General features: G+C 38.2%; 1 protein-coding gene and 1 pseudogene across 3 annotated transcripts; both read right to left on the bottom strand.

The window, feature by feature from the left end:
* Positions 1-780: 780 nt before the first annotated feature.
* On the bottom strand, positions 781-14,684 carry LOC147305497 (polymeric immunoglobulin receptor-like). Of its 2 annotated transcripts, none has more exons than XM_086277911.1 (9): positions 14,564-14,684; positions 12,603-12,706; positions 8,949-9,186; positions 7,878-8,213; positions 5,761-6,105; positions 5,349-5,411; positions 4,646-4,744; positions 1,648-1,688; positions 781-1,563 (listed from the first exon to the last, which is right to left on the bottom strand). In XM_086277911.1, the coding sequence occupies exons 3-9, from the start codon at positions 8,986-8,988 to the stop codon at positions 1,444-1,446; spliced, it is 1,044 nt and encodes a 347-aa protein (XP_086134037.1). In that variant the 5' UTR covers positions 8,989-9,186; positions 12,603-12,706; positions 14,564-14,684; the 3' UTR covers positions 781-1,443. The 2 variants fall into 2 exon arrangements, with proteins under 2 accessions (XP_086134037.1, XP_086134038.1); XM_086277912.1 differs by having other exon boundaries at positions 5,349-5,408.
* LOC147305496 (polymeric immunoglobulin receptor-like) lies at positions 12,599-22,080 on the bottom strand (annotated as a pseudogene). Its single transcript, XR_015126656.1, has 5 exons — positions 21,922-22,080; positions 14,564-14,899; positions 13,383-13,671; positions 13,282-13,295; positions 12,599-12,706 (listed from the first exon to the last, which is right to left on the bottom strand). The product of XR_015126656.1 is annotated as a polymeric immunoglobulin receptor-like (transcript).
* Positions 22,081-23,753: the final 1,673 nt, after the last annotated feature.

The raw sequence follows: 23,753 nt of genomic DNA, 5'->3' as shown, positions 1-23,753 counted from the left end.
CTGCTGCAGGGCCTCAGGCTTCCTCCTTATATTTATAGTATTATGTGCAAAGTGCTGCAGGAAATACAATGATGACACTTGACTCTGTTAAATTCAGCACAGTGACCAAAACCTCCAACAATGATCATCATTCATCATGAAATCATTTCTCTTTCTGTATCTGAAGAACTTTAGTTTGGGATCATTTAGAAAAACAGTTTGGGTCAAATGTTAGAAAAGAGTCAGACTTTCTTTCTTCTCACAGTTTGTTTAACAGTTTCAAATCTTTGAACATTTAAATACATCTATGAACAGAATATGAAAGAACAACAGTTCTGATATTATATCAAACATTTCAATCACCTTGTGGTTCAAAGTGGTATTACATGACAGCACAGCCTCGTGTAATACCACTTTGAACCACAAGGTGACGCACGAGTCAGTGTAGCATCCAGTATGTCCTCAGTCCGACATGAGACATCCCAACATTATTCCAGTTAGCTCAATATTCCAGTTCCAGGAATGCAGGAATGTTATTGTCACACTCAGCCAACTGATCCTCCTGAGACCCAGAAAAAACATCTTTTGACAGAGTAAAGTTTAATATTAAACAAATTAAATAAATAAATCAGCTGTAATCTGATATTTGTGACCTACCGGAGACTGAGAGAGAGCAACTTATGTGTTTGGAAACATTTGAAGTGTTGCTGAATTCCAGTGTAAGGCTGAGGGTTTATCCTCGTCAGTGTTCGCATTATGTTCCACGGTTGATGTACCTGATGTTTGTTCCAGAACCACGCCCACTGTTACACACTCTGAATGAGGCAATAAAGGGAATCATCTTCCTATTGCTGCCTGGCTTCATTCTGTTAAAGACTTTATTCTTTCCCCCTGAAAGGAGACCTCACTGTGATGGTTACTTTGATGGATTTTCTAATCTTATTGTTTATTCTTGTCTCATTTCCCCTCATGCATTGGTTTGTATTAATCCATCCGCTATAATAAACACTTTCAGTTAATATTATGTCTCCACGCTTTTTTGTCTGCATTCGGGTCCTCTATTCTCCACTCCACACAGTCTGCATCTGCTGACTGTGACACATGTCATAAGTGCTTGTTTTGCTTGTATTGAAACAACACGTGTGTCATTTTTACTGAATATGATTTCAAATTTATTCATTTTAAAAGTGATAAAGTTCATGGAGCTGAATTTCTCTTTAGGGTCAGTGAAGGCTAACATAACAAAGAAAATAAGACAGTACACGAATCAAACCAAAAATAAAACATCATAACTTCCTAAACTAAATGAAAAAGGATAAGCCTCCAAATTCCAAGAGACACAGTCAGCACCACAGACAGGAAACTGCACAGACTGAGGATGAATTCACAGCAGATTCATCCAGTCTGTGTACAAACTGTGTCTTTGATGCACTGAAACAAACCCAGGTGTGAATCCAGAGAGTCTCATGTGTGATGTGTGAGTGTAGAGTAGGTCTGGTCCTGGTCCCTGCCGGCTGGATCGAGGCTCTGGTAGGTCGAGTCTTCACGTGTAGAACCTGGAGTACAGTTCTCGTAGTGGACGTCCTGAAACAGAGACAAACTGTCTTCTTCACATAAAAAGAAGAGACTCTGACTTGGTTAAATCATTTGTGCTAGAAAGAAAGTCACCTCCATGTTTGTGCCCTCTGAGTTTCCTCTGGTCCTCAAACCTGTGGAACAAACAAAGGATGTTCCTCTGTTAGAGGGAACAATCATTCAGTGCACGTGACAAAGAAATACGAGAGATCATTCATAATTATTATTTTTTTGGTTATGAGCAGTCTGACATCTGGATTTTTATAAATCTATCAATTTATTTATTGTTCACTCTATCAGCTCAGTAGTAAAAAGCATAGACTGTATGTTAAAGATGGAATAATCTGCTGTAATGTCAGCTGTTGCTTTGTGCACTCCTGTTTTAAAAGGCTCAGTTCAGCATGTTGGCTGCAGCAGGAAAGAGTTTACTGAGGTCACAGTGAGCAGTCAGCTCATAGATACTGTACAAGCAGATATAACCAGGTCACTGTTTCAATCGGAGGCTCATTTAGTCGTCTGTGGTGAACGCCTGTGTTTTGTTCAATGAGCCTGAACGTCAGATCCTGTTTGTCTTCCTGTTTTCTCCTGATGTTTCTTTGACCTTGAAGTTTCCCAGATATGTACTGATACTTTTGATCCACTTCTTCACATCTCTGCTTTACTAAGACCTGAGTCAATATCTTATTTTAAACTCATGAAAACTGTGCACAGTCTCCTCTTCTACAGGAAAAGACAAATACCTGATGCATTCTTAAAGGGATTTTTCATTTTTGTATTTTTTGTGCTTACTTCAAGACATACTTAGAAAACAGGAAATACTTTGTATCAATAGGTAACTTCACATCTGAGCAGACAAGTATCACATGTGGAGTTCCCCAAGGTTCCATCTTGGGACCCCTTCTGTTTAACATCTACATGCTCCCACTGGCACAGATTATAAAGAACAACAAAATAAACTATCACAGCTATGCAGATGACACACAAATATATATCACAATGTCACCAGGAGACCGAGGCCCTGTACAGGCTCTTGGTAAATGCATTGAGGAAATCAATGACTGGTTGTGCCACAATTTTCTCCAGCTAAACAAAAACAAACTGAAGTAATAGTCTTTGGCGCCAAAGAAAAACGATTACAGGTCACCAGAGAACTGCAATCTATACACCTAAAAACCACCAACCAGGAGAGACATTTGGGTGTAGTGATGGATGCAGACCTAAACTTAGAAAAACACATTAAGACAATAACAAAGTCAGCTTACTATCACCTCAAGAATATTTCAAGGATAAAAGATCTGATGTCTCAACAGGACCTGGAAAAACTAGTCCATGCATTCATCTTTAGTAGGCTTGACTACTGTAACAGCATCTTTACAGGTCTACCTAAAAAATCAGTCAGACAACTACAGCTCATTCAGAACTCTGCTGCTCGAGTCCTCACTAAGACCAAAAAAGTGGACCACATCAGTCCAGCTCTGAGGTCTTTACACTGGCTGCCTGTCCGTCAGAGGATAGACTTTAAAGTTCTGATGCTGGCCTATAAAGCTCTGAATGGTTTAGGACCAAAATACATCAGTGACCTCCTGACCCAGTATGAACCTTCCAGATCCCTCAGGTCATCTGGATCCGGTCTTTTATCAGTTCCCAGAGTCAGAACCAGACACGGAGAAGCTGCATTCAGCTTTTATGCTCCTTATATCTGGAACAAACTCCCAGAAAGCCTCAGATCAGCTGAAACACTCAGTTTATTTAAATCCAGGTTGAAGACTCACCTGTTCTCAGCTGCATTTGAATAAAGCACCAAATCCACACTTTAAGCTTAAATTTCAAAACTTACATTTTAACTACTGATTTTATCTACTGTCCTGATTTTATCTACTTTTTAATCAATTTTAAATCATGCTTTGTGCTGTACATCAGTTCAGCAGATCTGCCTGAGAAATATTCTGCTCTCGTTTTTTCTCTCTCTTCCTCTGTCACCTGGGCGGAGTTCATCCTGGGCTCCCGCCTTTGACTCATATTACTGCTCTTGGCTATACTGTTGCTTGACTTGTGCCAGTGAAGTCCTGGTGAGGAAACTACTAATCTGGTTGCCTTGGTTTTTGCTTCTTGTGTTAACGTCATTCCCCTGTGTACGGACACTCGGGACCTGTCCTTGGTCCTTACAGAGATTCTGGTGTGAGTGAGAGTGTTCCCCTGCTTTTCCCTGTGGACTCCCTGGAGCCCTGATCCCCGCACTCTTGTATAGCACTTTGTCACTGTCGCACATTTCACCTGGTGTTGGTGAATCAAGCCTCTGTTCTTCCTTTGAGCAGAGGAGTCCTGTGTTTGAGTCCCTCCAGTTACCGTAACAATAAATATAAAAAAATAACAGAGTCAGTTACGCACTGAGTCAAAAGCCTGTTAATAAAAATGAGTTTTTAGCCTGGATTTAAAGACCAACACTGAAGCACATGGCATAGTAGCAGAGTACAGTTCAAAGCTTCGGGGCCACGATGGAGAACGCTCGGTCTCCTCTGAGAGCAACAGTTGAGCAGCTGACTGGAGTGAACGAGGAGAGAACGAGCAGATCTGACAAATATACAGGCACCAGACCATGTAAGGATTTAAAAACCAGTAAAGGGATTTAAAATTAGATCCTAAATTCAACTGGAAGCCAGTGTAAGGAGGCCAGAACCAGAGTAATATCCAGCTTAACTTTTACCAGATAAAACCGTACCACAGCATTTTGCACCAGTAAATGAAGAGCGGTCCCTTAATATTTCTTTGCATTTAAATCAATAATTTAACGAAGCAGTGAATCGTGTCCTTCCTCCTGAATGCTCCACCTCTCACCAAGCCAATCAGAGTACTGAGCAGTCAGAACGGAAACAGAGAAGGACTCAGTCCTCCTGAAATCGCCCTCAGTGCAGCCGAACGTCCATCAGTCTCTCCACTGTCCTCAAACCAAAGCGTGCAGACGAGTCACAAAGAACAAGTCAGGGAAAATATTTTTATGTTTCCCTGCAGCTTTGACAAGTGACGTAAAATTAGTTTCAGTGTTTGATCATAAATGGAAAGTTGTGTTTTTGCTTTGTCTTTGTTGTCCTACCTCTGTCGCTCTTCCTCTTAATGCAGATTATTAGAACAGCCAGTGATGACAGGACGATGATGATGATGAGTGGAGTGATGATCACATGCAGCAGCACACCTGTGACAGCAGAAAAACGATGTTTCAGTCTGATTTGCTGATTGATGATTGGCTCCCTGTTTGCTTTGTGAATCACTGAATCATCCTAAACTAACAGACGAGTGTCTGCAACGAGCATCCAGCATTTCTCTGCATGTGGAAACATGAGTTCCAACTCGTGTTTACTGAAGGTTGAAAGAGGGGAAGTTGTTCCACTGATGACCATCAAAGGAAAAGCCTAGAATGTCACGAATAACCAGAAAAAAGAGCAGAAAAAAAGGTTCTGCAGCAACAACAGTTCATAGAAAGTTAATGGAGTGAGTTCATCATATGTAAATATTTGACTACCAGAATAAATACTGTTCACTCTTTCTGGTCGTTACACCAGCTGTAGTTTGAGTTACTAAGTCTTTAGAGTAGATCATGTAAGATATTTTTGTAAAATATTTTGTAACAACATTTATGTTGTAATCTGCCTTTTCTTGTGTTTGTGATGGAGAACATCATGTGCATGTTTGACTGGATGGTGACATTCGTACAACAAACTCATAACTGTGCTCAGGGCCTAAAATATGAACTCTGATTATTCAAAAGTTCCATCTCTTGAACCAGTAGGCAGATGTACCTGCAGATGTTTCCTCAGACTGCTCAGTGGTGAGTGAAGGTGAGGAGGCTGATTGGACGACTGCTGAAGAAGGTCAGAGAGTGAAGTTTGTATTAGATGTGGTTGTGAAATGTTATTGTTTAAAACTTTGCTCATTTTCATACACAAGGTGTAAAATAATCCATAATCCACTGTGGCAAAGTAAGACATGTCTGAGTGGAATTAGAATATTTTGGAAAACTTTGAAGAAAACCATCCTTCTGTTTCAAAACTGTATTTTCTTTTTCTTTTTTTCAGTGATCAATATCAAAATAACTATCAGTAGCTAAATATAACACGGCCTTTAGACAAAACATCATTGCTGTCAGTAAGAAATAGAAATCTTCGAGTCCACAAAGACGTAAAAAATGGAGTCATGTCACTAAAAACTCACCATCTGTGACGTTGATCTCAAAGTCTCTGAATGAACCTTGACCAGCAGCTGGATTCAGAGAACATCTGTACCGTCCTGAGTCAGACTCAGTCAGCTGTGTGATCGTCACATACAGAATTCCTCCTTCTTTATATTTCTCCTCTGAAGTTCCTCTAAATCCAATTCTGTATCTGTCTTTGAAATCATCTTCACCATCTGTTTGAAGAAGAACCTCATGCTCTCCACATTCTCCTCTGCAGAGGTACTTATGTCCTCCAGCCTGATTAAAGGAACATCCGACTGTGAGAGAGCTTCCAGTTTCTTTATCAAAGTGTTTCAGCTGATCATCGTTTCCATCCAGCAGTGCTGTTAAAGAGACAAACGATCAGTAGTTACTATCTGTGCTGAAGATGATGCAGTCTGATCACAATAACTCCAGTTTGACCCACAGTTACACTGGGAGCTGCCCAGTTCAACCAGTCTGTGGCTGGAACAGTGAGTTCAACAGTGATTTGAAGTGAATTGTTCAGCTTCAGCCCGACCTCCTCGTGCCATCATCACAACATCATCATAAAACAGTGACACACGCAGACACTCTGCTAGTGTCACTCTGGAGGTTTTACTGTGTTTACTGTACAAAGCAGGATTTAATCTTGTCCACGTAACTTCAGGGTTAATCGTGTTTTTTAATATGAAGCTGGTTCACTTATTACCCGTTTACATCACTGTGCTAATATATATGCTAAGCTAATCTGCTCCAGAGTTATGTTCCAGATCACAGATCACCAGGAAACCACAACCTACTGTCCAATCAGATCTCTGGAACCGAGACCTCTGAGAGCAGATGGTGGTGTTTAATGTCTTTGCTTCTCCTTGTTGATGCCTGAAGGAATATTAATTATTAAATACAAATTTATTCCCTGATTCTTTTTTCTACTGCAGTTTTATTGTTTCATAATCAAAGTATCTGATCCTAAAACAAGCAGCTGTTCGATGACCTCACATCAGATTTGCACACAACTCTAACAAGAGGTGCATTTGAAAGAGTAAAAACTAAAACTTTCTTTTAAACATGAATTTAATGAAATGCTGATTATGATCCATCAGATTCTCTGTGTTTTAATGAGCTGAGACACTGATCACTTCAAAAACCTAAACTTTATTAGTCCAGTAGCTCGTTCACAGTCTTACTGATGGCAGCGTTCATTCAGGCCTTTAACACAGTTTACTTTAGTCTGTATTACTGTGTGTGTTTAACCTCTTTATAGTTTTATCTTCCTTCTTAAAATCAGCTGCTCTGATGTCTCCATGTTTCTGATTGGTCAGATGTTGCTCCCGCCTCTTTCATGTGAACACACGGGCAACGAAGGGGTTAACTTAGCGAGCTGGTGAAAAGCTTCATGCTAATGCTGATGTCAGGTTCAGTGAGTCCACACAGGACTGTGGTTTAGGAAACTCAGGCTTTAACCCTGAATGCTTCAGTTCCTGTGCAGGTGATCAGAGGAATCAAAAACCCAACATCATCACTGGAACATGAACCAGGACTCACTGTGCCAACAGAGCAGAGCCTCAAATTTAATCCAGCAACATGAGAATAGTGTGAGGTTAAGAACGCCTCAGTGAATCCTGTGCAATACAAACATGGATCAAACAGATAAATTCTAATTTACACACAAACCTTTGATTTCCATTTTCAGACTCAGAAACTGAACACAGTTTAGTTCATGCTCATGACGTCCAGCTCAACCACAGAAAGCAGATCAGCTGATCACTTAGACGAGACCTCAGATATCATATTAGCCGATCTCATATAGAGCTGTTAGTGTCTCCTGCCCACAACCCTCCACCACAGCGTCTGATGAAATAAATGTGTCTGTCTGCTCTGTTCTGTGCAGCACGATTCACTCACATCATCCTGACATGATGGAGATTATGGCACGAATGTTCTTTTCCATAGTTTATATACAAGACTAGAGTTAAAGAAACAGTTCAGTAAAGAGGAGTTTGTTCAGAGAGTCACTGCCTGTGAAAACTGATAAAAAGTTTAAGTAAAAAACTCAGTTTCACAAAACTTTTCTTCAGACTTTCAGAGACAAAGCAGAGAAATCAACATTTCCACAGTTTAGACTGAAACTCACCTTCAGCAACAACAACTTCAAACTGTTGGTATGAAACTGATGATGGAGATTCAGCCACAGCACAGCTGTACTGTCCAGCATCAGACATGATCAGCTGTGTGATGTTCACAGACAAAGCAGGAGCAAAATTTTCAATTATATATTCAGTGCTGTATCTTTGACGTTGATGCTTCTCATCTGTTGTATTAATAAGAATGTTTTCTCCTTCACATTCTCCTCTGCAGAATATTTTCCATGTTCCAGCAGAAAACCTGAATTCAGCTGTAAGATTTCCTCCAACGACTCCAAATGAAATGTTTTTGTTGTTGTTGACTTCAGGGTTTCCCTCCTGCAGAGCTGTTGGAAACATGAACCATCAACAGTTACTGTTTGTACTTCCTGTAAGAAGCTGCAGTCTGATCACAGCATCCACACACAGACACACTGAGACTAAAGTCTGAATGTGAAACACTGAGAGCTCAGAGTTTAAACATCATCTTCTGTTTCACTTTTCTCTCCTCATTGATCAGAACAAAGATCCACATTCAGTCCTGTTAGAGCTCTGACACTAAACTGTTTGTGATCAAGAGGAAACTAAAAGTTTAACATCACTGAGTTATTCACACTTTGGTTTTAGGCGATGACTCACAGTTTATATTTGGCTGCAGGATGTGAGGCAGTTTATTCTGTTTCATCTGAGTTATCAGGAACAAAGTGTTTGCAGGCAGATTTTCTTAGTTTAGTCAGATTAAAGTTCAGCCAAGTCGATAAACTCTGAAGGCAGCAGGCTGAGTTTGTTCCCTTTATTTTACTGAGGAAGTAACAAACACTTGTAATGAGCTGTGCTTGAAACGATGGTTTCACATGTTATCAAGTCCTGAAGTGAGCAGCAACATGTCCATGAATGTCTCACTGTGATGGTTTCTTCTGTCCATACTGGCCACAAACACATCCATGAAATCATGAATAAAAGCAGTTTGAATGGAAGAAGCGTCCATGAAAGTGACTCATAGCTGACTCTGATCATCATGTTTAACAACAGAAACATGTTGAAGAAGGAGAGTGACAGAAAGAACAAGTGAATGTACTCACAAAGGAAGAAGAAGCAGATCAGAGTGTGACGGACTTTCATGATGAGGCTCTGATGGTTCACTGCTGCCTCTCTTCTTCTTCACTGGAAACCAGGAACTTGTGACGCCTCACTTCTCTGACTGAAGGAGTCCCTCCTCCAAACACCACAGCACCTCTACACTCCTCCCCTCTGCATCCGTCTGTGAGTCTGCTGCAGGGCTTCCTGCTCATTCATGCACCTTTACATTTACATTTATCCCTGAAACCAGAATTCACATCACTAATGTAAAATGTGATGATGTGTCCAGCTGATTCTTCCACCTCAGCTAAAATTCATTTAGTCTTCTTCTAATATTAAAACTCTTAAATGATCATAAGTGTCATTGTTATTGTGCATATTGTTCTTGAGACTTCACAGCATTTCAGTACCTGCTGACTCTGAGGTTGTAAGTCTGTCCGACCTTCATTAAAGATGTAAGTTTTTCCATGAGATCTTTGGAATCTTGTGTTCATATTTTTATTAGATAATTCCTTATTTAATTAACTTAGTTTCATTTTGACTGGACATAATAATGAGACTTAAATATTACATCATAACTAACATGACATCCAGCACAAAGACCCAGGATAGAGGATCATTCTGGTCCATTTCAAAAAGTTGCATTGAGGCTGTTTTTTGTCTATAACAGCTGCAACAGCTCGACTTCCTGTTGATGCGATCTCACTGAGTCTGAGGTCAGCTCGTGGCAGAAAAGGAAGCTGAACGTCAACACTGACCAAGTTTGACAAACTTATTGCTCAACAGCACTGAGGGAACAGCTAATATCTGTGCTGTTGTTACATGGAGAATTATTTTATTCTCACAATAACAAAGAGGAAACATCTCCACTGACCATGAACTGACTTAACATTCAGAATCTGAGTTTCTTTGGTAAATATGAAGTTTAGTGTCTCGGGGTTGCTGTGGTTGCTCTCATTAATGCAGCTTTACTGTCCACTAATGTGCACCACAGGAAAAGAATTTGAATTTCTTTTAATACAACTTTGTCCTGTTAAATATTACTTTTAAACGGTGGAGTGACTCGTTTCACAATAAAATGAAGGAAACATAACTTCGTAAACTGAGTTCTGCTAATTCACCCTGTGCAAAGCTGCGACGTCTGTAATGACGATGCACACTGAAAAGTTCCCCATTTTCCGTGCCTGTGCCACAAACTCTGAAGTTTAGGTAAGGTTTTTGGTAGTGTTTGCATATGTGCATGTCATTCTGTCTGTGAGCACGAGAGAAAGTTTTCAATGAATTCAGGTAAAAGTGTGTACAGTGGGGTCATGTTGAAAATCCATTGAAACTTCCACCGAGGTCTTCAAAGCCAAGGTCGCTGGCTTAGCTGAGCATGCGACCACATGCCGCACGGCTGAGGGCGGGGTTGGTTCAAATTGCCGCATGTCTCCTCTCTCTCCTGTGCTTTACTATCACTTTTCACTGTAGCTTTTAAAATAAAGCTGTAAAGGAGCAAAAAAAAAGCTACATGAAGATTTAAAATATCATGTCACGTCTGACCTCTGACCTCTCCTTCAAGGTCAGGATTGGTATATTAATCTGAACGTCAGAATGACAGGAATGCTGTTTAAAAATAAGGTTCCTTAATGTCATTGGTTGCATTAACATGCAGTCATATAGTGAATGATATTAGGGGATTCCCAATATCACATTAGTTTTGACCTTTGACCTCTTTTTCAAGGTCAGACAAGTTTAAACTTTCATGAGATCAAAGTTTTATGAAACATCTTTTATCTTTAAACTGTTCTTTGAGATTTTCTGCTTTTTGTTTGTGTAAGCGAGTGAATATTGATAATAATGTTTCCCACTTTAGTAAAGCAAGCATCCATTTAAAGTGTGAAGAGAGTTTTTAAAAAGTTAGTTTGTTTGGATGTATGTTAGTGAGTCATTTAATTGTATTGTCCGTGCTTTCTCTTTTGTTATCTGCATGTTGTGTGCACTTGAAGACGTTCATTTTATTGGTTTGTGTAGTTGCACAATGTGGTCAGCAGGGGGCAGTGTTTAACAGTTAACTGCAGTTTTCTCCTAAAATGCATTTTTGGCTCTTCCTGTTTTTCTTTTTGCTTCGATGAGACTGTCACGAAGAGGTGATTGTTTTTTAAGCAGTGTTGGTCAAGTTACTTGAAAAAAGTAATTAGCAATTAATTACTGATTACTTCTTCAAAAAAGTAATCCCATTACTTTACTGATTACTTATTTTCAAAAGTAATTAGTTACTTTTAAAAAACATGATACAACCTGAATACCTAATAAATAGACTTTTAGCCCAATTCTATTTTTTATACATAATCCATCATATAAAATGTCATCAATTAAAAAAAGTCTCTTTTAAAAATTGTTTTAATCGTTTAATTTCATTTACACTGCATTAATCAAAAATTAAATTATATACAACAGTCTTTGACTTGAAGAACATTTAAACCTATTTTCTGCACATTCCTGCACATAAAATAAAATAGTTGTTTGTGTTTAAACTCACTCTTTCAAATAGATGCAAGTAAAACAGCAGAAAATGAATAAAATCAAAGACTCAGCGAGTCCTGTCGCTCTTAAATCTACTGTCGCCTGTTTAGCAGGAGTGGGGTGGGTGGAGGTTTGTCCTGGTGCAGGTGTGACGCAGCGGTCATGTCACTGTCTGGGACTCCGGGGTTTCTCTGTGAGTTTCACATTCCTGTGGTAGCTACTTGGTGTTTGCTCAGACGTTTGGGGTTTTTTTCGCTGTAAAAAGAAGTTTTCTTCCCACGCACAGCGGACACTAATGTTTTTCTCACGTTTTATGGAATCAAACTCAAAGTAAGGTCAGTACTTCCACGCTTTAAACGCTGCACGCTCATACTCTCTCTGCACTCGATATATGATCCACTGTTGATCTGCACACAGCTGTTGTCACCAACGTCGCACTCGCGTACGTGATTGTGATGAGACACTCTCGCAAACAAAATCACGGTTTAGTAACGCAGTAACGCAGCGTGCTTATGGGAAAGTAACAGTAATCTAATTATCTTTTTTGCAATAGTAAACCCTTACTTTACTTGAAAAAAGTAATCTGATTACACTGTTGGTAAGAAATCTGTAAATATGCACATAACTTGTTGAAACACGTTGGTGTATTGCAGTGATAAAAAGTATTTTAACAAGATGATGTAAAGGACCTGCAGGACATTTTCTGCATGTAAGCTGCAACATCATCTGTCTGCTCCAATATCCTGAGTGAGATAGTGCTGTGGAAAGTACGTGTTTATAAAGTAATACATGTAACACTTGCGCACCTTTTAAACGAGGCTTGTGTAATTTAGCTCTTTGTATTTTGTTCTGTACAGTCAGAGGCCACTGCCGTACTTTTTACTTGTATTCTTTTATTTCTTTACTCCCTCGTATTGCTCTGGTGCTTTTTTCCCCCCATTATCCTTTATTCTGTTAATTTGCCACATTTCCTCTCATGCTGTTAAAGTTGGTTGTAATTTCTACTGTGAATGGAAGGAGAGGAGACTTTCTAGAGTTGTATGCATGGTTTAAGCTATGACTTCACAGTAAGTGGAGTTAAGTTAATATGATGTTGTACCACCAACACAGTGAGATCTGATTATTATGACTTCTCTGCTATCAGAACTCACCTGATGTACCCGATGACTTCACTGCTGTGACTATAGGGGGCGCTGTTCAGAGAGCCAAAGGCCTCGTCGGAAAAATACATCACAGTCCTGGAGTCGTCTTCATCCTGAAAAAGAAAACAGATCTGATCATCAGCTGTCACATTTTCAGCAATATTTCTGCTCATCAACACAAACTGGGTCAAAGAATTAGACGAGTAAAGAGTCCACGCAGGCGAGTAAGGCCTCAGTCACAAAGGCCTTACAGGAAGGAACGTGTCTGTAACAAAAACAATGGAGCCACTTTGCTGTGTTTTGTTGTCATTTATGGTTCTTTGTGTCTGTGTTCAGCTTCCTGTGTCGTAGAGTCACTCACAGGCCAGAGTATTCATTAAAGATACACTATAGTACTCTGACTATAATCGGCTCTGACGCTCAGACTTTAATGTTCACCGTCACAACTACAGTCCATCAGATGTAGAGAGGCGGACTTTGCAAAGTGGAGTGAGAGTTAGACTTATTTAGAATCATTTAAAAATCATCCAATTAGATTTTTGTTTCCATCCATCCGGTGAAAATTAACAATAGACTTGACAAACTTAGAAACAGAGTGTTGAGAGCAGTCTGCAGTGTGAGCTGTTGGCTCACAGGGATCACTGTACAGACACTGAGCTCATTATTAGAAACTTTGCTCGTGTTCAACATGAACATCCACCACTGGAACAGCAGATATATGACAGGAAATAAGGAACAGCTGAACAGCTCCACTCTGACAACATTTGATTAATGTCAGTAAAAACTCACCGTCTGTGACAGTGACCTCAAAGTCTCTGGATGAACCACTCAGGTAACATCTGTACCGTCCTGAGTCAGACTTGGTCAGCTGTGTGATGCTCACATACAGAACTCCTGAAGCATATCTAATGTTGTATCTGCCTCTCTGAGCTTTGACTTTACGGGTTTCAACAAGAATGTTTTCACCTCCTCTACATCTTTCTGTTTCCAGGTTGTTTAAAGGAACATCCGACTGTGAGAGAGCTTCCAGTTTCTTTATCGAAGTGTTTCAGCTGATCATTGTTTCCATCCAGCAGTGCTGTTAAAGAGACAAACGATCAACACTTACTATCAGTGCTGCAGAAGCCACTGATGCTGCTTCATAATCTCATAATCTGCACAGATTTTATTGGATTACACTATAGGCTTTATTATTCATTACTGAATAGTCAGCACAGTAAACAATTTGACAGTTTTATGAAGAACAAACTTCGACTTTTTTAAACCCTCAGCGGATGCCAGTAAAAACTCAAACTTTTCTTCAGAAACTAAAACTGTCAGAATTGATCATTTAAGATGGTCATTTATGCTTAGAAATATTTAATCATTTGTATGCTGATAAAAATCATATCCTTATTAGGTCTGATAAGACTCTGTGTGCACTTGTGTACCATGAGATGAGAAGAAGCAAACTTGATGTTATAATTTCCATTAAAGCTGCAGAGACCCGACTGTCTTGTTTGTTATCTCAAAGTGTAAGACTTCACACATGTTCCACTGAGACACGACCTATTGCAGGTTCCTGTTCTCATCGTTTAGTAAGACGTTTACTTCTGCTTGTCTGCATACAGTTTACGTTCATTGAACGGTCGTGTGTCTATGTGTAGTATGGCTGGAAACACACACACACACAGAATCCAGACACTGATGTTGTTCAGAGATGCCTGCTTAAGAATGTCACGTGTATTTGTAATTGCATATTCATGAACGATTGCTTGCTGACAATAAAGGAATCAGTTGAAGTTGGTTGAGTTCAGGTGAAGGATTCTTTTCCTCAACTTTGACTGACTTCCCTCGCGAGCCACAAACACAAAGAGCTCTGTCTTGTTCTGTTTTGTCGTGCAGTTTGTTGGTCTTGTGTTCCAGCGGGCTTTGAGCCTAGATAAACCCAACAGAAACTAAACATTTCCACAGCTGAAACAGAAACTCACCTTCAGCAACAACGATCACAAACTGTGTGAGTGAAGCTGATGATGAAGATCCAGCCAAACCACAGCTGTACTGTCCAGAGTCAGACTCAGTCAGCTTTGAGATGCTCACAGATAAACCATGAGAACCAGTCCATTCATATTCAATGCTGTATCTGCCTGTTTGAGCTCTGACATCAGTTGTATTAATGAGAATGTTTTCTCCTTCACATTCTTCTCTGCAGAACATCTTCCATGTTCCTGCAGAATTAAAGGCAAATCCAGCTTTCAAATCTCCTCCAATGACTCCATAGTGAAGAAACTGAGCATCGGTGACTTCAGGGTTTCCATCCTGCAGAGCTGTTGGAAACATGAACCATCAACAGTTACTGTTTGTACTTCCTGTAAGAAGCTGCAGTCTGATCGTTTGCAGACGAACCAAAAGTTACGAAAAATGTTTTTGTTTCATTTCAACAATTTACTGAAAATAGAAAACATAGAGGTGATTCTGATGAAGACTTTGCCTCGATACACATTGGCCCGCTTTGCTCGTTTAACTGCTTTAACCTTTGACAGAGTGCCTCAACAGTTTCACTTTTTCTTTAATGTTTTACACACACACACATCTATCTGCTCTCAGTAGAACTGATGTTAGTCAGTGTGTAGTTTCTGTAGCTACTGACTGAATATGAATAAGTTAACTGACCTCCCTACAGACACACACACACATATACACAGACACACACACACACATTCAGCCTCGTCCGTCACTGGTCGAGTGAGCCCTCAACTAGTTGTGGTTAAACCAGCAGCAGCTTGAATTTTGTTATTCCTCTATTGTTGGTATTATGGGATGGATGCTTAGCTATGAAAAATGCATTGGAAGAAATTTTACTGAAAAAAAATTAGAAGATGAAACCATTACTTTAGTTACTCATAACACTTTGTTTTACGTATGACATAAGTAGTAAATCTCCACACTTCTCTACACGTGATGATAGAAAAACCTGACGTAAGGGCGATCAAATTAAAGGAAAGAGAGAGAAACAGAGGAAGATTATAATAAAAAGTCCTAAATCGACTTCCGGTAATGGCGGCAAAGTGAGGAGACCCGTGCTTCGCGTGCTCAGTTGTTTTTTCTTCTTTAAATACTCTCTATAAGTCCAAATAGAACTTACGTTTAATATAGCTAGCTTGGGATCATAAGAGAACGCTATCATGCCTAAAAAATTGAACAAAGACAAACAAAAAACTACGTTTGAGGCACAAGATGAAAGCGGGGTGGAGGAAGGGCAGATGGACGCTATGCATGAACACGAACAAGAAAAACAACCGGCAAATTCAGATATGCCTTCTACCTTGGACTTATTAAACGCTATTCGTTTGTTCAAGCAAGAGTTCCATACTGAAATGGGCGGAATTATGTCAGCAATAGGAGCTGTTCAAGTTGATATACAAAAATGTGGAGGGCGAATTGACGAGGCTGAAAAAAGAATCTCTAATGCGGAGGACGAAATCACCTTATTGAAAAATGATATGGAAAGTCTTGAAAGACAGGCTAAATTTCTTTCCAAAAAGGTGGAGGACTTGGAAGGAAGAAGTCGGCGTAATAATATTCGGATCCTCGGCATTCCTGAAAAAGAAGAAGGTACAGATCCACGATCTTTCATGGAGAAGTTTATATCGGATACTTTGAAAATTCCCCCTCCTGTCTTGGAGAGAGCGCATAGGATAAATACAAGGCAAAGCTCCATTGCAAACCGATCGAGAGCCTTTATAATTAAGTGCTTAAGCTACAGAGATCGAGAAGGCATTATGAAAGCCGCTAGGACAATAAAGGAATTGTCGTATAAGGACAACAAGATAGCCTTTCTGCCGGACCTACCTGCAGAGACATATAGACAACAGCGCCAGTATGATGGTGTGAGGAAGAAGCTGCGGGAGATTGGATTATGGAAACACAGGATCATTTACCCGGCGAGGTTGCTTTTGACCAACGAGGAACGTACGCAGGTATTCGATACTCCAGCGGACGTGGACGTCTACATTAAGAGCCTTGAACAAGCACAAAATGCCTGATAAGGCATATGATGGTAGATCAATAACTCTGCTCTAACTATATTTACGCACTCTAATGAAAAGAACAATTTACTATATTGCCAAAGGATTACTACATAATGCTGGGCTAGACATTGGCTATTTTGTTTTCTTAATAAGAGTTACTAGTAATTTCACTTATTGTGTTAAATGTGGGAGAGTTAAAACTTGATAAGGTGGATTTATTTCTATTGTCAATATGTATATATATTTTTTTCTTTTTTTTTTCTCTTTTTCTTTTTTTTATGTAACAACTGTTGCTAAACGCGGGTAATTAGTTCCTCGGCCTAGAGTGGTCATGTTTCAAGAAGAGAACGGAAGTATTTTTGGGGTTAAGGGATACCTGTATGTTCGTATTCAGGCTGGGGGGTGGGAAGGGTTGCTCTCTCAAATCGATAAATGCTCAACATGGTATAATATCTTTCCTTTTTTTTTTTTCTCTGTGTATATATATGTGTGTATTTAGTTAATAGTATAGGTTAATATAAGTAAATATACATGACAGAAGTCTTGATTGACTGTGCTTCTTGGAATTGTAGAGGTTTGCGCACGTTAGTAAAAATAAAACAAGTCACTAGTAGGATTAAGAATTTAAAGGCCAAAATAGTGTTTCTACAAGAAACTCATATGCTAGATAGTGAGACAAATAGAATGAAACGTAGATGGCCAGGTCAAATATTTTCAGCGCCCTACTCCTCCAATTCCAGGGGCGTCATGATAATGATTCATAAATCTATACCTTTTCATGTTGAGCACGTGATTAAGGATAGCAATGGACGTTTTCTAATAATACAAGGTAATCTACTCTCCACTAGACTAAATTTAATTAATATTTATGGCCCAAATGAAGATAATCCAAACTTTTATAGCAATTTATTTCTTAAAATCTCAGACTTACAAGGTAAATGTATAATTGCTGGGGACTTAAATTGTGCTCTGAATCCACAGAAGGATAAATCCTCAGGCATGGATAATACTCACAATAGAACACGAAAGGTGATCAAACAATTCATGAAGGAGTTAAATTTAAGTGATATATGGCGAGAGCAAAATCCAACCAAGTTGCAATATTCTTGCTGGTCAGGTACACATAAAGCGTACTCTAGAATAGATTACTTCTTGGTATCAACTGAGTTGGTTCATTTTATAAAAGATTGCCAGTATAAGGAAATAGTAATTTCAGACCATGCAGCCGTTACTTTGACTTTCATAGAACCAAAACTGATCAAGACTCGATTTGAATGGAGGTTTCAACTGAAGTGGATGCAGGATAAACAGTTTCTTGATTATTTAGGTAAGCAAATTAATGAATACTTTGAATATAACTCAGATCAAACATCGGCAAGTGTAAGATGGGAAGCCTTTAAAGCATACTTAAGAGGGCAAATTATAAGCTATACTAGTAATAAAACAAGAGAAAGAAATCAAAGGATAAAATATCTGGAAGTAAGAATAAAAAAGTTAGAAGAGATTAGCTTTCAATCAGGTCAAAACAATGAGTATATTGTAAAAGAACTATTACTGTTGAGAACGCAATATAATGAAATGACAAGTGAAAAAGCAGCTGTTAATTTATTGAGATTAAAGCAACAATTCTATGACCAAGGTGAAAAACCCAGCAAACTCCTGGCATGGCGTATAAAAAAGATGGAATCTGAAAGGGCAATTACAAAATTAGAAAATTCAAATGGTAATACTATAGTAGACCCATTAGAGATAAATAATGCATTTAAAAGATTTTATGAAACGCTATATAACTCTGAACTCAATAATGTAACTAGAATGCAATCTTTATTTCTAGATAAACTTGAAATACCAAAAATTTCAGAAAAAGACAAAGTAAATGTTGATAGGCAAATTAGTATACATGAAATTATAGATGCAATAAACTCCTTAAATGCTGGTAAAACAGCTGGTCCAGATGGATTGCCAATTGACCTTTACAAATATTTTAAAGATAAATTAGCACAGCCCCTCTTAGATATGTATATAGAATGTTTTAATAATGGCAATCTTACTGACTCATTAAGGAAGTCCCTGATAATACTGCTTCCTAAACCTGGAAAACGAAATAATAAGTGTGAAAATATGCGCCCTATAAGCTTAATCAATACAGACACTAAAATTATTTGTAAAATTTTTGCTAAAAGATTAGAAAGTATTCTTCCAGTTATTATAGGGGATGATCAAAATGGATTTGTTAAACATAGACAGGGTTTTCATAATGTAAGACGAGTTTTAAACATTCTTCATAATCAAAGTGAGCAGGACGATACAGCCATTCTCTCGCTTGACGCGGAGAAGGCTTTTGATAGAATTGAACGGTCATATCTTTTTGATGTCATTGTTAGATTTGGGTTTGGAAACGTATTTCTGCATTGGATCAAGCTATTACATTGTCATTCTGTGGCTCAGGTTAAGACAAATGAGATAATCTCTGAACAATTTGATATTAAAAGAGGGTGCCCGCAGGGTTCACCTTTATCTCCACTCTTATTTCTTTTAGCTATTGAACCTCTGGCAATAGCTGTTAGAAACAGCAGACAAATACAAGGTGTTAGGATTGGTAGAAAGGAACATAGAATTGCTTTATTTGCTGATGATATCATAATATTTTTAAAGCAATTAAAAAATTCTGTGCCCGCTGTAAAGGATTTATTAGATCAGTTTGGGGTTTTCTCAGGGTATAAAGTTAATGTAACAAAATCGTCATTAATGTTACTTAATCAAGGGTACATTCAAAATGTAAGTCAGAATATATCTGGCTTTACTGTTAACTCTGAATTCATCTATCTAGGTATTAAAATAGTTCCTTCATTAAAAGATGTGGTGGTACTTAACTATAATATAATACTACAGAAAATTTCCAAAGATTTGGAGCGTTGGATAAGTCTACCACTATCTATTATTGGAAGGATAAGTGTTCTTAAAATGAATGTATTACCTAGACTGTTGTATATGTTTCAAAATGTCCCACTGGCTCCTCCTGCTGGATTATTTACTAAATTAACATCACTAATCAGAGAGTTTATCTGGAACAAAAAGCAGCCTCGTATTCGTTTGTCTTTGTTGTACCTTCCCTTTGATACAGGGGGGTTGAAATGCCCCAACTTTTACTGGTACTATTTGGCTATTCAATTAAGGACAATAAGATTTTATTTTTCATCCCAAAATACCCCGTCATGGGTGGGGATGGAAGCAAATGCTCTTAAAATGCCATTAAATTTGTACTTATATTCTGCGAAATCCAAACAGTTAAAGAAAGAAACAAATAATCCTATAGTTCAAAACATGATTGAAGTCTGGTTTACAATAAAAGAAATGATGAATATTAAGAACAATCTCTCTCAGTTTAGCCCCATCTGGGGAAATGCCTTATTTGTACCAGGAAAGTTGGATGCAGGGTTTCAGGATTGGGCAGTAAAAGGTGTTAAGAAAGTGGGTGATCTGTTTTGTGATGGAGTAATGGTCTCATTTGAGGATTTAGTCTCAAAATTTCAAATCCCCCAAAAACACTTTTTTAAGTATTTACAAATTAGAAGTTTTATTTCATCTATGCAAAATAAATCCCTTAATTTTCCCCAATTAAGTAAGCTAGAGGAGTTTATGGTGAAAAAAGGTGGTAATAAAGGCTTAATTTCAACATTTTATAATTGGATTGTTTCTGCCTCTTCAGAAACATCAGTTTCTAAGTTGGAAGCTTGGAGAAAGGACCTAAATATCAATATTTCTGAGGAGACATGGAAGTTAATTTGCTTAAAAGCACAAAAACAATCGATTAATAGTAATTTAAAATTATTACAATACAATTGGATCATGCAAACATATGTAACACTGGTGAAACTGAATAAATATAATAATAGAATACCAGATACATGTTTTAAATGTGGAGAAGCCCGTGGAACATTTTTTCATTGTATATGGGAATGTAGAATTGTTTGTGCCTTTTGGCAGGAGGTGATGAACAAAATAAACCAAATTTTAAATAAAAAGATCACTTTAGACGTAGAAATGATGCTACTACAAGTGTATCCTAAAAATATTAAATTAACAACCTATCAAATTAAGTTTATGGATTACTGTACATTACAGGCAAAACGTATGATTGCAATAAATTGGAAAACATCAGTTCCTCCTGCTATTGGCGCTTGGATAAACTCCTTGACACAGTGTATGGAAATGGAAAGGATTACGTACTTTCTGAAAAATAAGTTAATATATTTTGATGAAATTTGGAAGCCATTTAAACATTTTTTAAAAGTAGTAAATATAGAACAACTTATGTAGGAGAGTGGAGTAGGAGGAAATTGTTAGCATTGTGCATGCTATTTTTGTTTGTTCCTATTGATTATATTTTCTTCTTTCCCTTTTTTTTTCTTTTTCTCTTGAATTATGTATAAATGCCACATATGGTACAATTGTATATATATTTCATTTGAGCTTGTTTTTTTTTTTTCTTTGGTCGGAAGAGAGCAGAGCGGGAGGTGAGGGTGGGGGAAAAGGGTTTCTATTACAACAGCATATTATGGGAAACTACCTTTGAATGTTGTTGAAAAAGTAATAAAAATATTTAAAACTTAAAAAAAAAAAAAAAAAAAAAAAAAAAAAGTCCTAAATCTTCAAGGCTAAAGGCAATCACAAAACAGGCCAGTTTAAAAGCATCGGTGCCTCCTGACGAGCACATAGAAACCATCATGTAGCTGACGACTTTAGTTTTTTCTTTTTTTTTTGTCAGGCGTCAGTTAAAGTCCCACGAGATGTCGGCATCTGCCCAGCTAGTTTCCCACTAAAATATTTTAGCTGTCGACTTAAGAAAGCAGACTAAATTTGGACCTGAACGAAGAAGAAAATAACGAACTAGAACTGGGAGGCTAAGCTTTAGTCTACAGGTCAATAAAAATCTAAACACAGGCAAGAACTCAAATAATTAAAAAATAACTGAAAACACTCAAAAATACTAGAATGAAGCTCAACCAAAAAAACCTAACAATAATTAAAACAAACAGTAGAATAACAATAAAAACCTAAATAGAAATCCAAATTCACACATTGAATAAAAATTAAACCTCAAACTTAACACAAACTCTGAGGATTGGAGTAAAAGAAAGAAAAACAGTTTCTTTGTTGTTGGCAGCAGGAGGAGGTTTGTGTCCGTGCAGTTTGCAACCAGAGTCAGAATGGAAGCGTCCATGAAAGTGACTCATAGCTGACTCTGATCATCATGTTTAACAACAGAAACATGTTGAAGAAGGAGAGTGACAGAAAGAACAAGTGAATGTACTCACAAAGGAAGAAGAAGCAGATCAGAGTGTGACGGACTTTCATGATGAGGCTCTGATGGTTCACTGCTGCCTCTCTTCTTCTTCACTGGAAACCAGGAACTTGTGACGCCTCACTTCTCTGACTGAAGGAGTCTCTCCTCCAAATACCACAGCACCTCTACACTCCTCCCCTCTGCATCACTCTTTTTTCTTTTCTTCCTTTGTTTCCTGCCTCCTTGTGTCCTAGGTCTGAAGGAATTCTCATTAAACTGTGATCAAACTTTCTGTGTGCAAACACAAGAAATACGACACGTTCTTGTTGCATTGTTGTGAATTATATTTAGCAGTCCTGAATATTAAAGTAACCATAGAAACTTTATGATCATCCAACATCTGAGATTATTACATACAGAGTACAATGTAACAAAGCACTTTATCAAGCAGATTCGACTCCTCTCTCCTCGTGTGTCTCCCTCACCTTATCGCTCATAGGAGGAAATAAGACCCAAAAGGAGGATGTGATTAAAAGTATCAACCATGTTGAAAGTGAGAAATGAGAAAGCGGTCTGAGCAGCAGGACCTGAGGTCTAATGTAAATCCTGGTTTTCACAAAGTATCCTGTGTTTGGTAAAAACTCTGGGGAATTGTTTCTTTTGAGGTTATTTTTTTGGTTTTTTTTTTTTTTTTGCAGAATAAGTCATTTTTTCATATTTCATAATGAATTTACCAACAGTGAGTGCAAGTTTAAGGAGGTATGCCATACCTCCTTAAAAGTCATTGGCAGTTGCTGGTTGCCTTTGAGTGAAATTAGCTTCTTTTTTCTCAGTAAGGTTTTTCTTTGCAGTTTTTTCTGACCTGTAAGATTCAAATTGTGTTACTTTGTTACTTTAAAAAAATTCTTACAGCTTTTAAACAATCAGCAACAACATGCACAACTACACAAAAACCCAACTACACACTGACAGTAGAAATGAACAGTAAACACACACACTCAAATTTGTGAGGACCGGCTTGTGTGTCCTCACAAGTGACTGTTGGTTCTCACAAGTACAGCAGAATGCAGATTTCGGTCCTCAAAAAGATAGCTAGACAGGAACACACACACACACACACACACACACACACACACACACACACACACACACACACACACACACAGAGCCCGTGTGTAAAGTATTAGCACACAGTTTCATGCTTTCAGGTGTTTGTTGTGTTCATCAGGGCTGCACAATTAATCAGATTTGATGCTCAGTGATTATCTTTCCACGATTAAATGAGCACGACTGAACGATACTGCAGCCTCCACCAATAAAAAAAAGAGCAAAACAAAATCAAGCGCTCCCCGACGTCATCGTCAACCAATGACATGCCTGCATGAGCCAGCTGTTCCTGGACTAGTCTCGATGAGTGACACTATGTTAAAGATGTAACATACAACAAAGAAGAGCGAGCACTGCTGAACAGCAGACTAAATGGTAAATGGACTGATTCTCATATGCAACATGCAGTGTAAAAAAGAAAATCCTAAAACAACAGTAATATTCCAGCTGGGGCGCCAAAATAATCCCATAAAATAACAGAAAAGAACTTTCTCGTAAAAATACAGTTATTTTCAGTAATGCCAATACAGTTTGTTGCCCTAATTTTACATGGGATTTTGCCTTTTCCAAGAGTTTTTAAACATTAAATTGGGAACATTTTAATGTGATTAAACAATGAAATTACCTGTAAACAAGGTCAGTGAATGCGGCAATATGAATAATAATACTTAAATGTACAGAAATATAATATACAGTTAACAGTTGGTTTAAATAATAATGGATTGCATTCATATAGGGCTTTTTGTGACCCTCAAA

This window comes from Aulonocara sp. 'chitande type north' Nkhata Bay, linkage group LG20, assembly GCF_057382095.1.
Source record: "Aulonocara sp. 'chitande type north' Nkhata Bay isolate Kocher_YH1m ecotype deep benthic linkage group LG20, A_spYH_male_GT1.1, whole genome shotgun sequence".
Classification (NCBI taxonomy): domain Eukaryota; kingdom Metazoa; phylum Chordata; class Actinopteri; order Cichliformes; family Cichlidae; genus Aulonocara; species Aulonocara sp. 'chitande type north' Nkhata Bay.
Note: the sequence above shows the minus strand (reverse complement) of the source record. Positions and strands in the feature narration are given on the sequence as shown.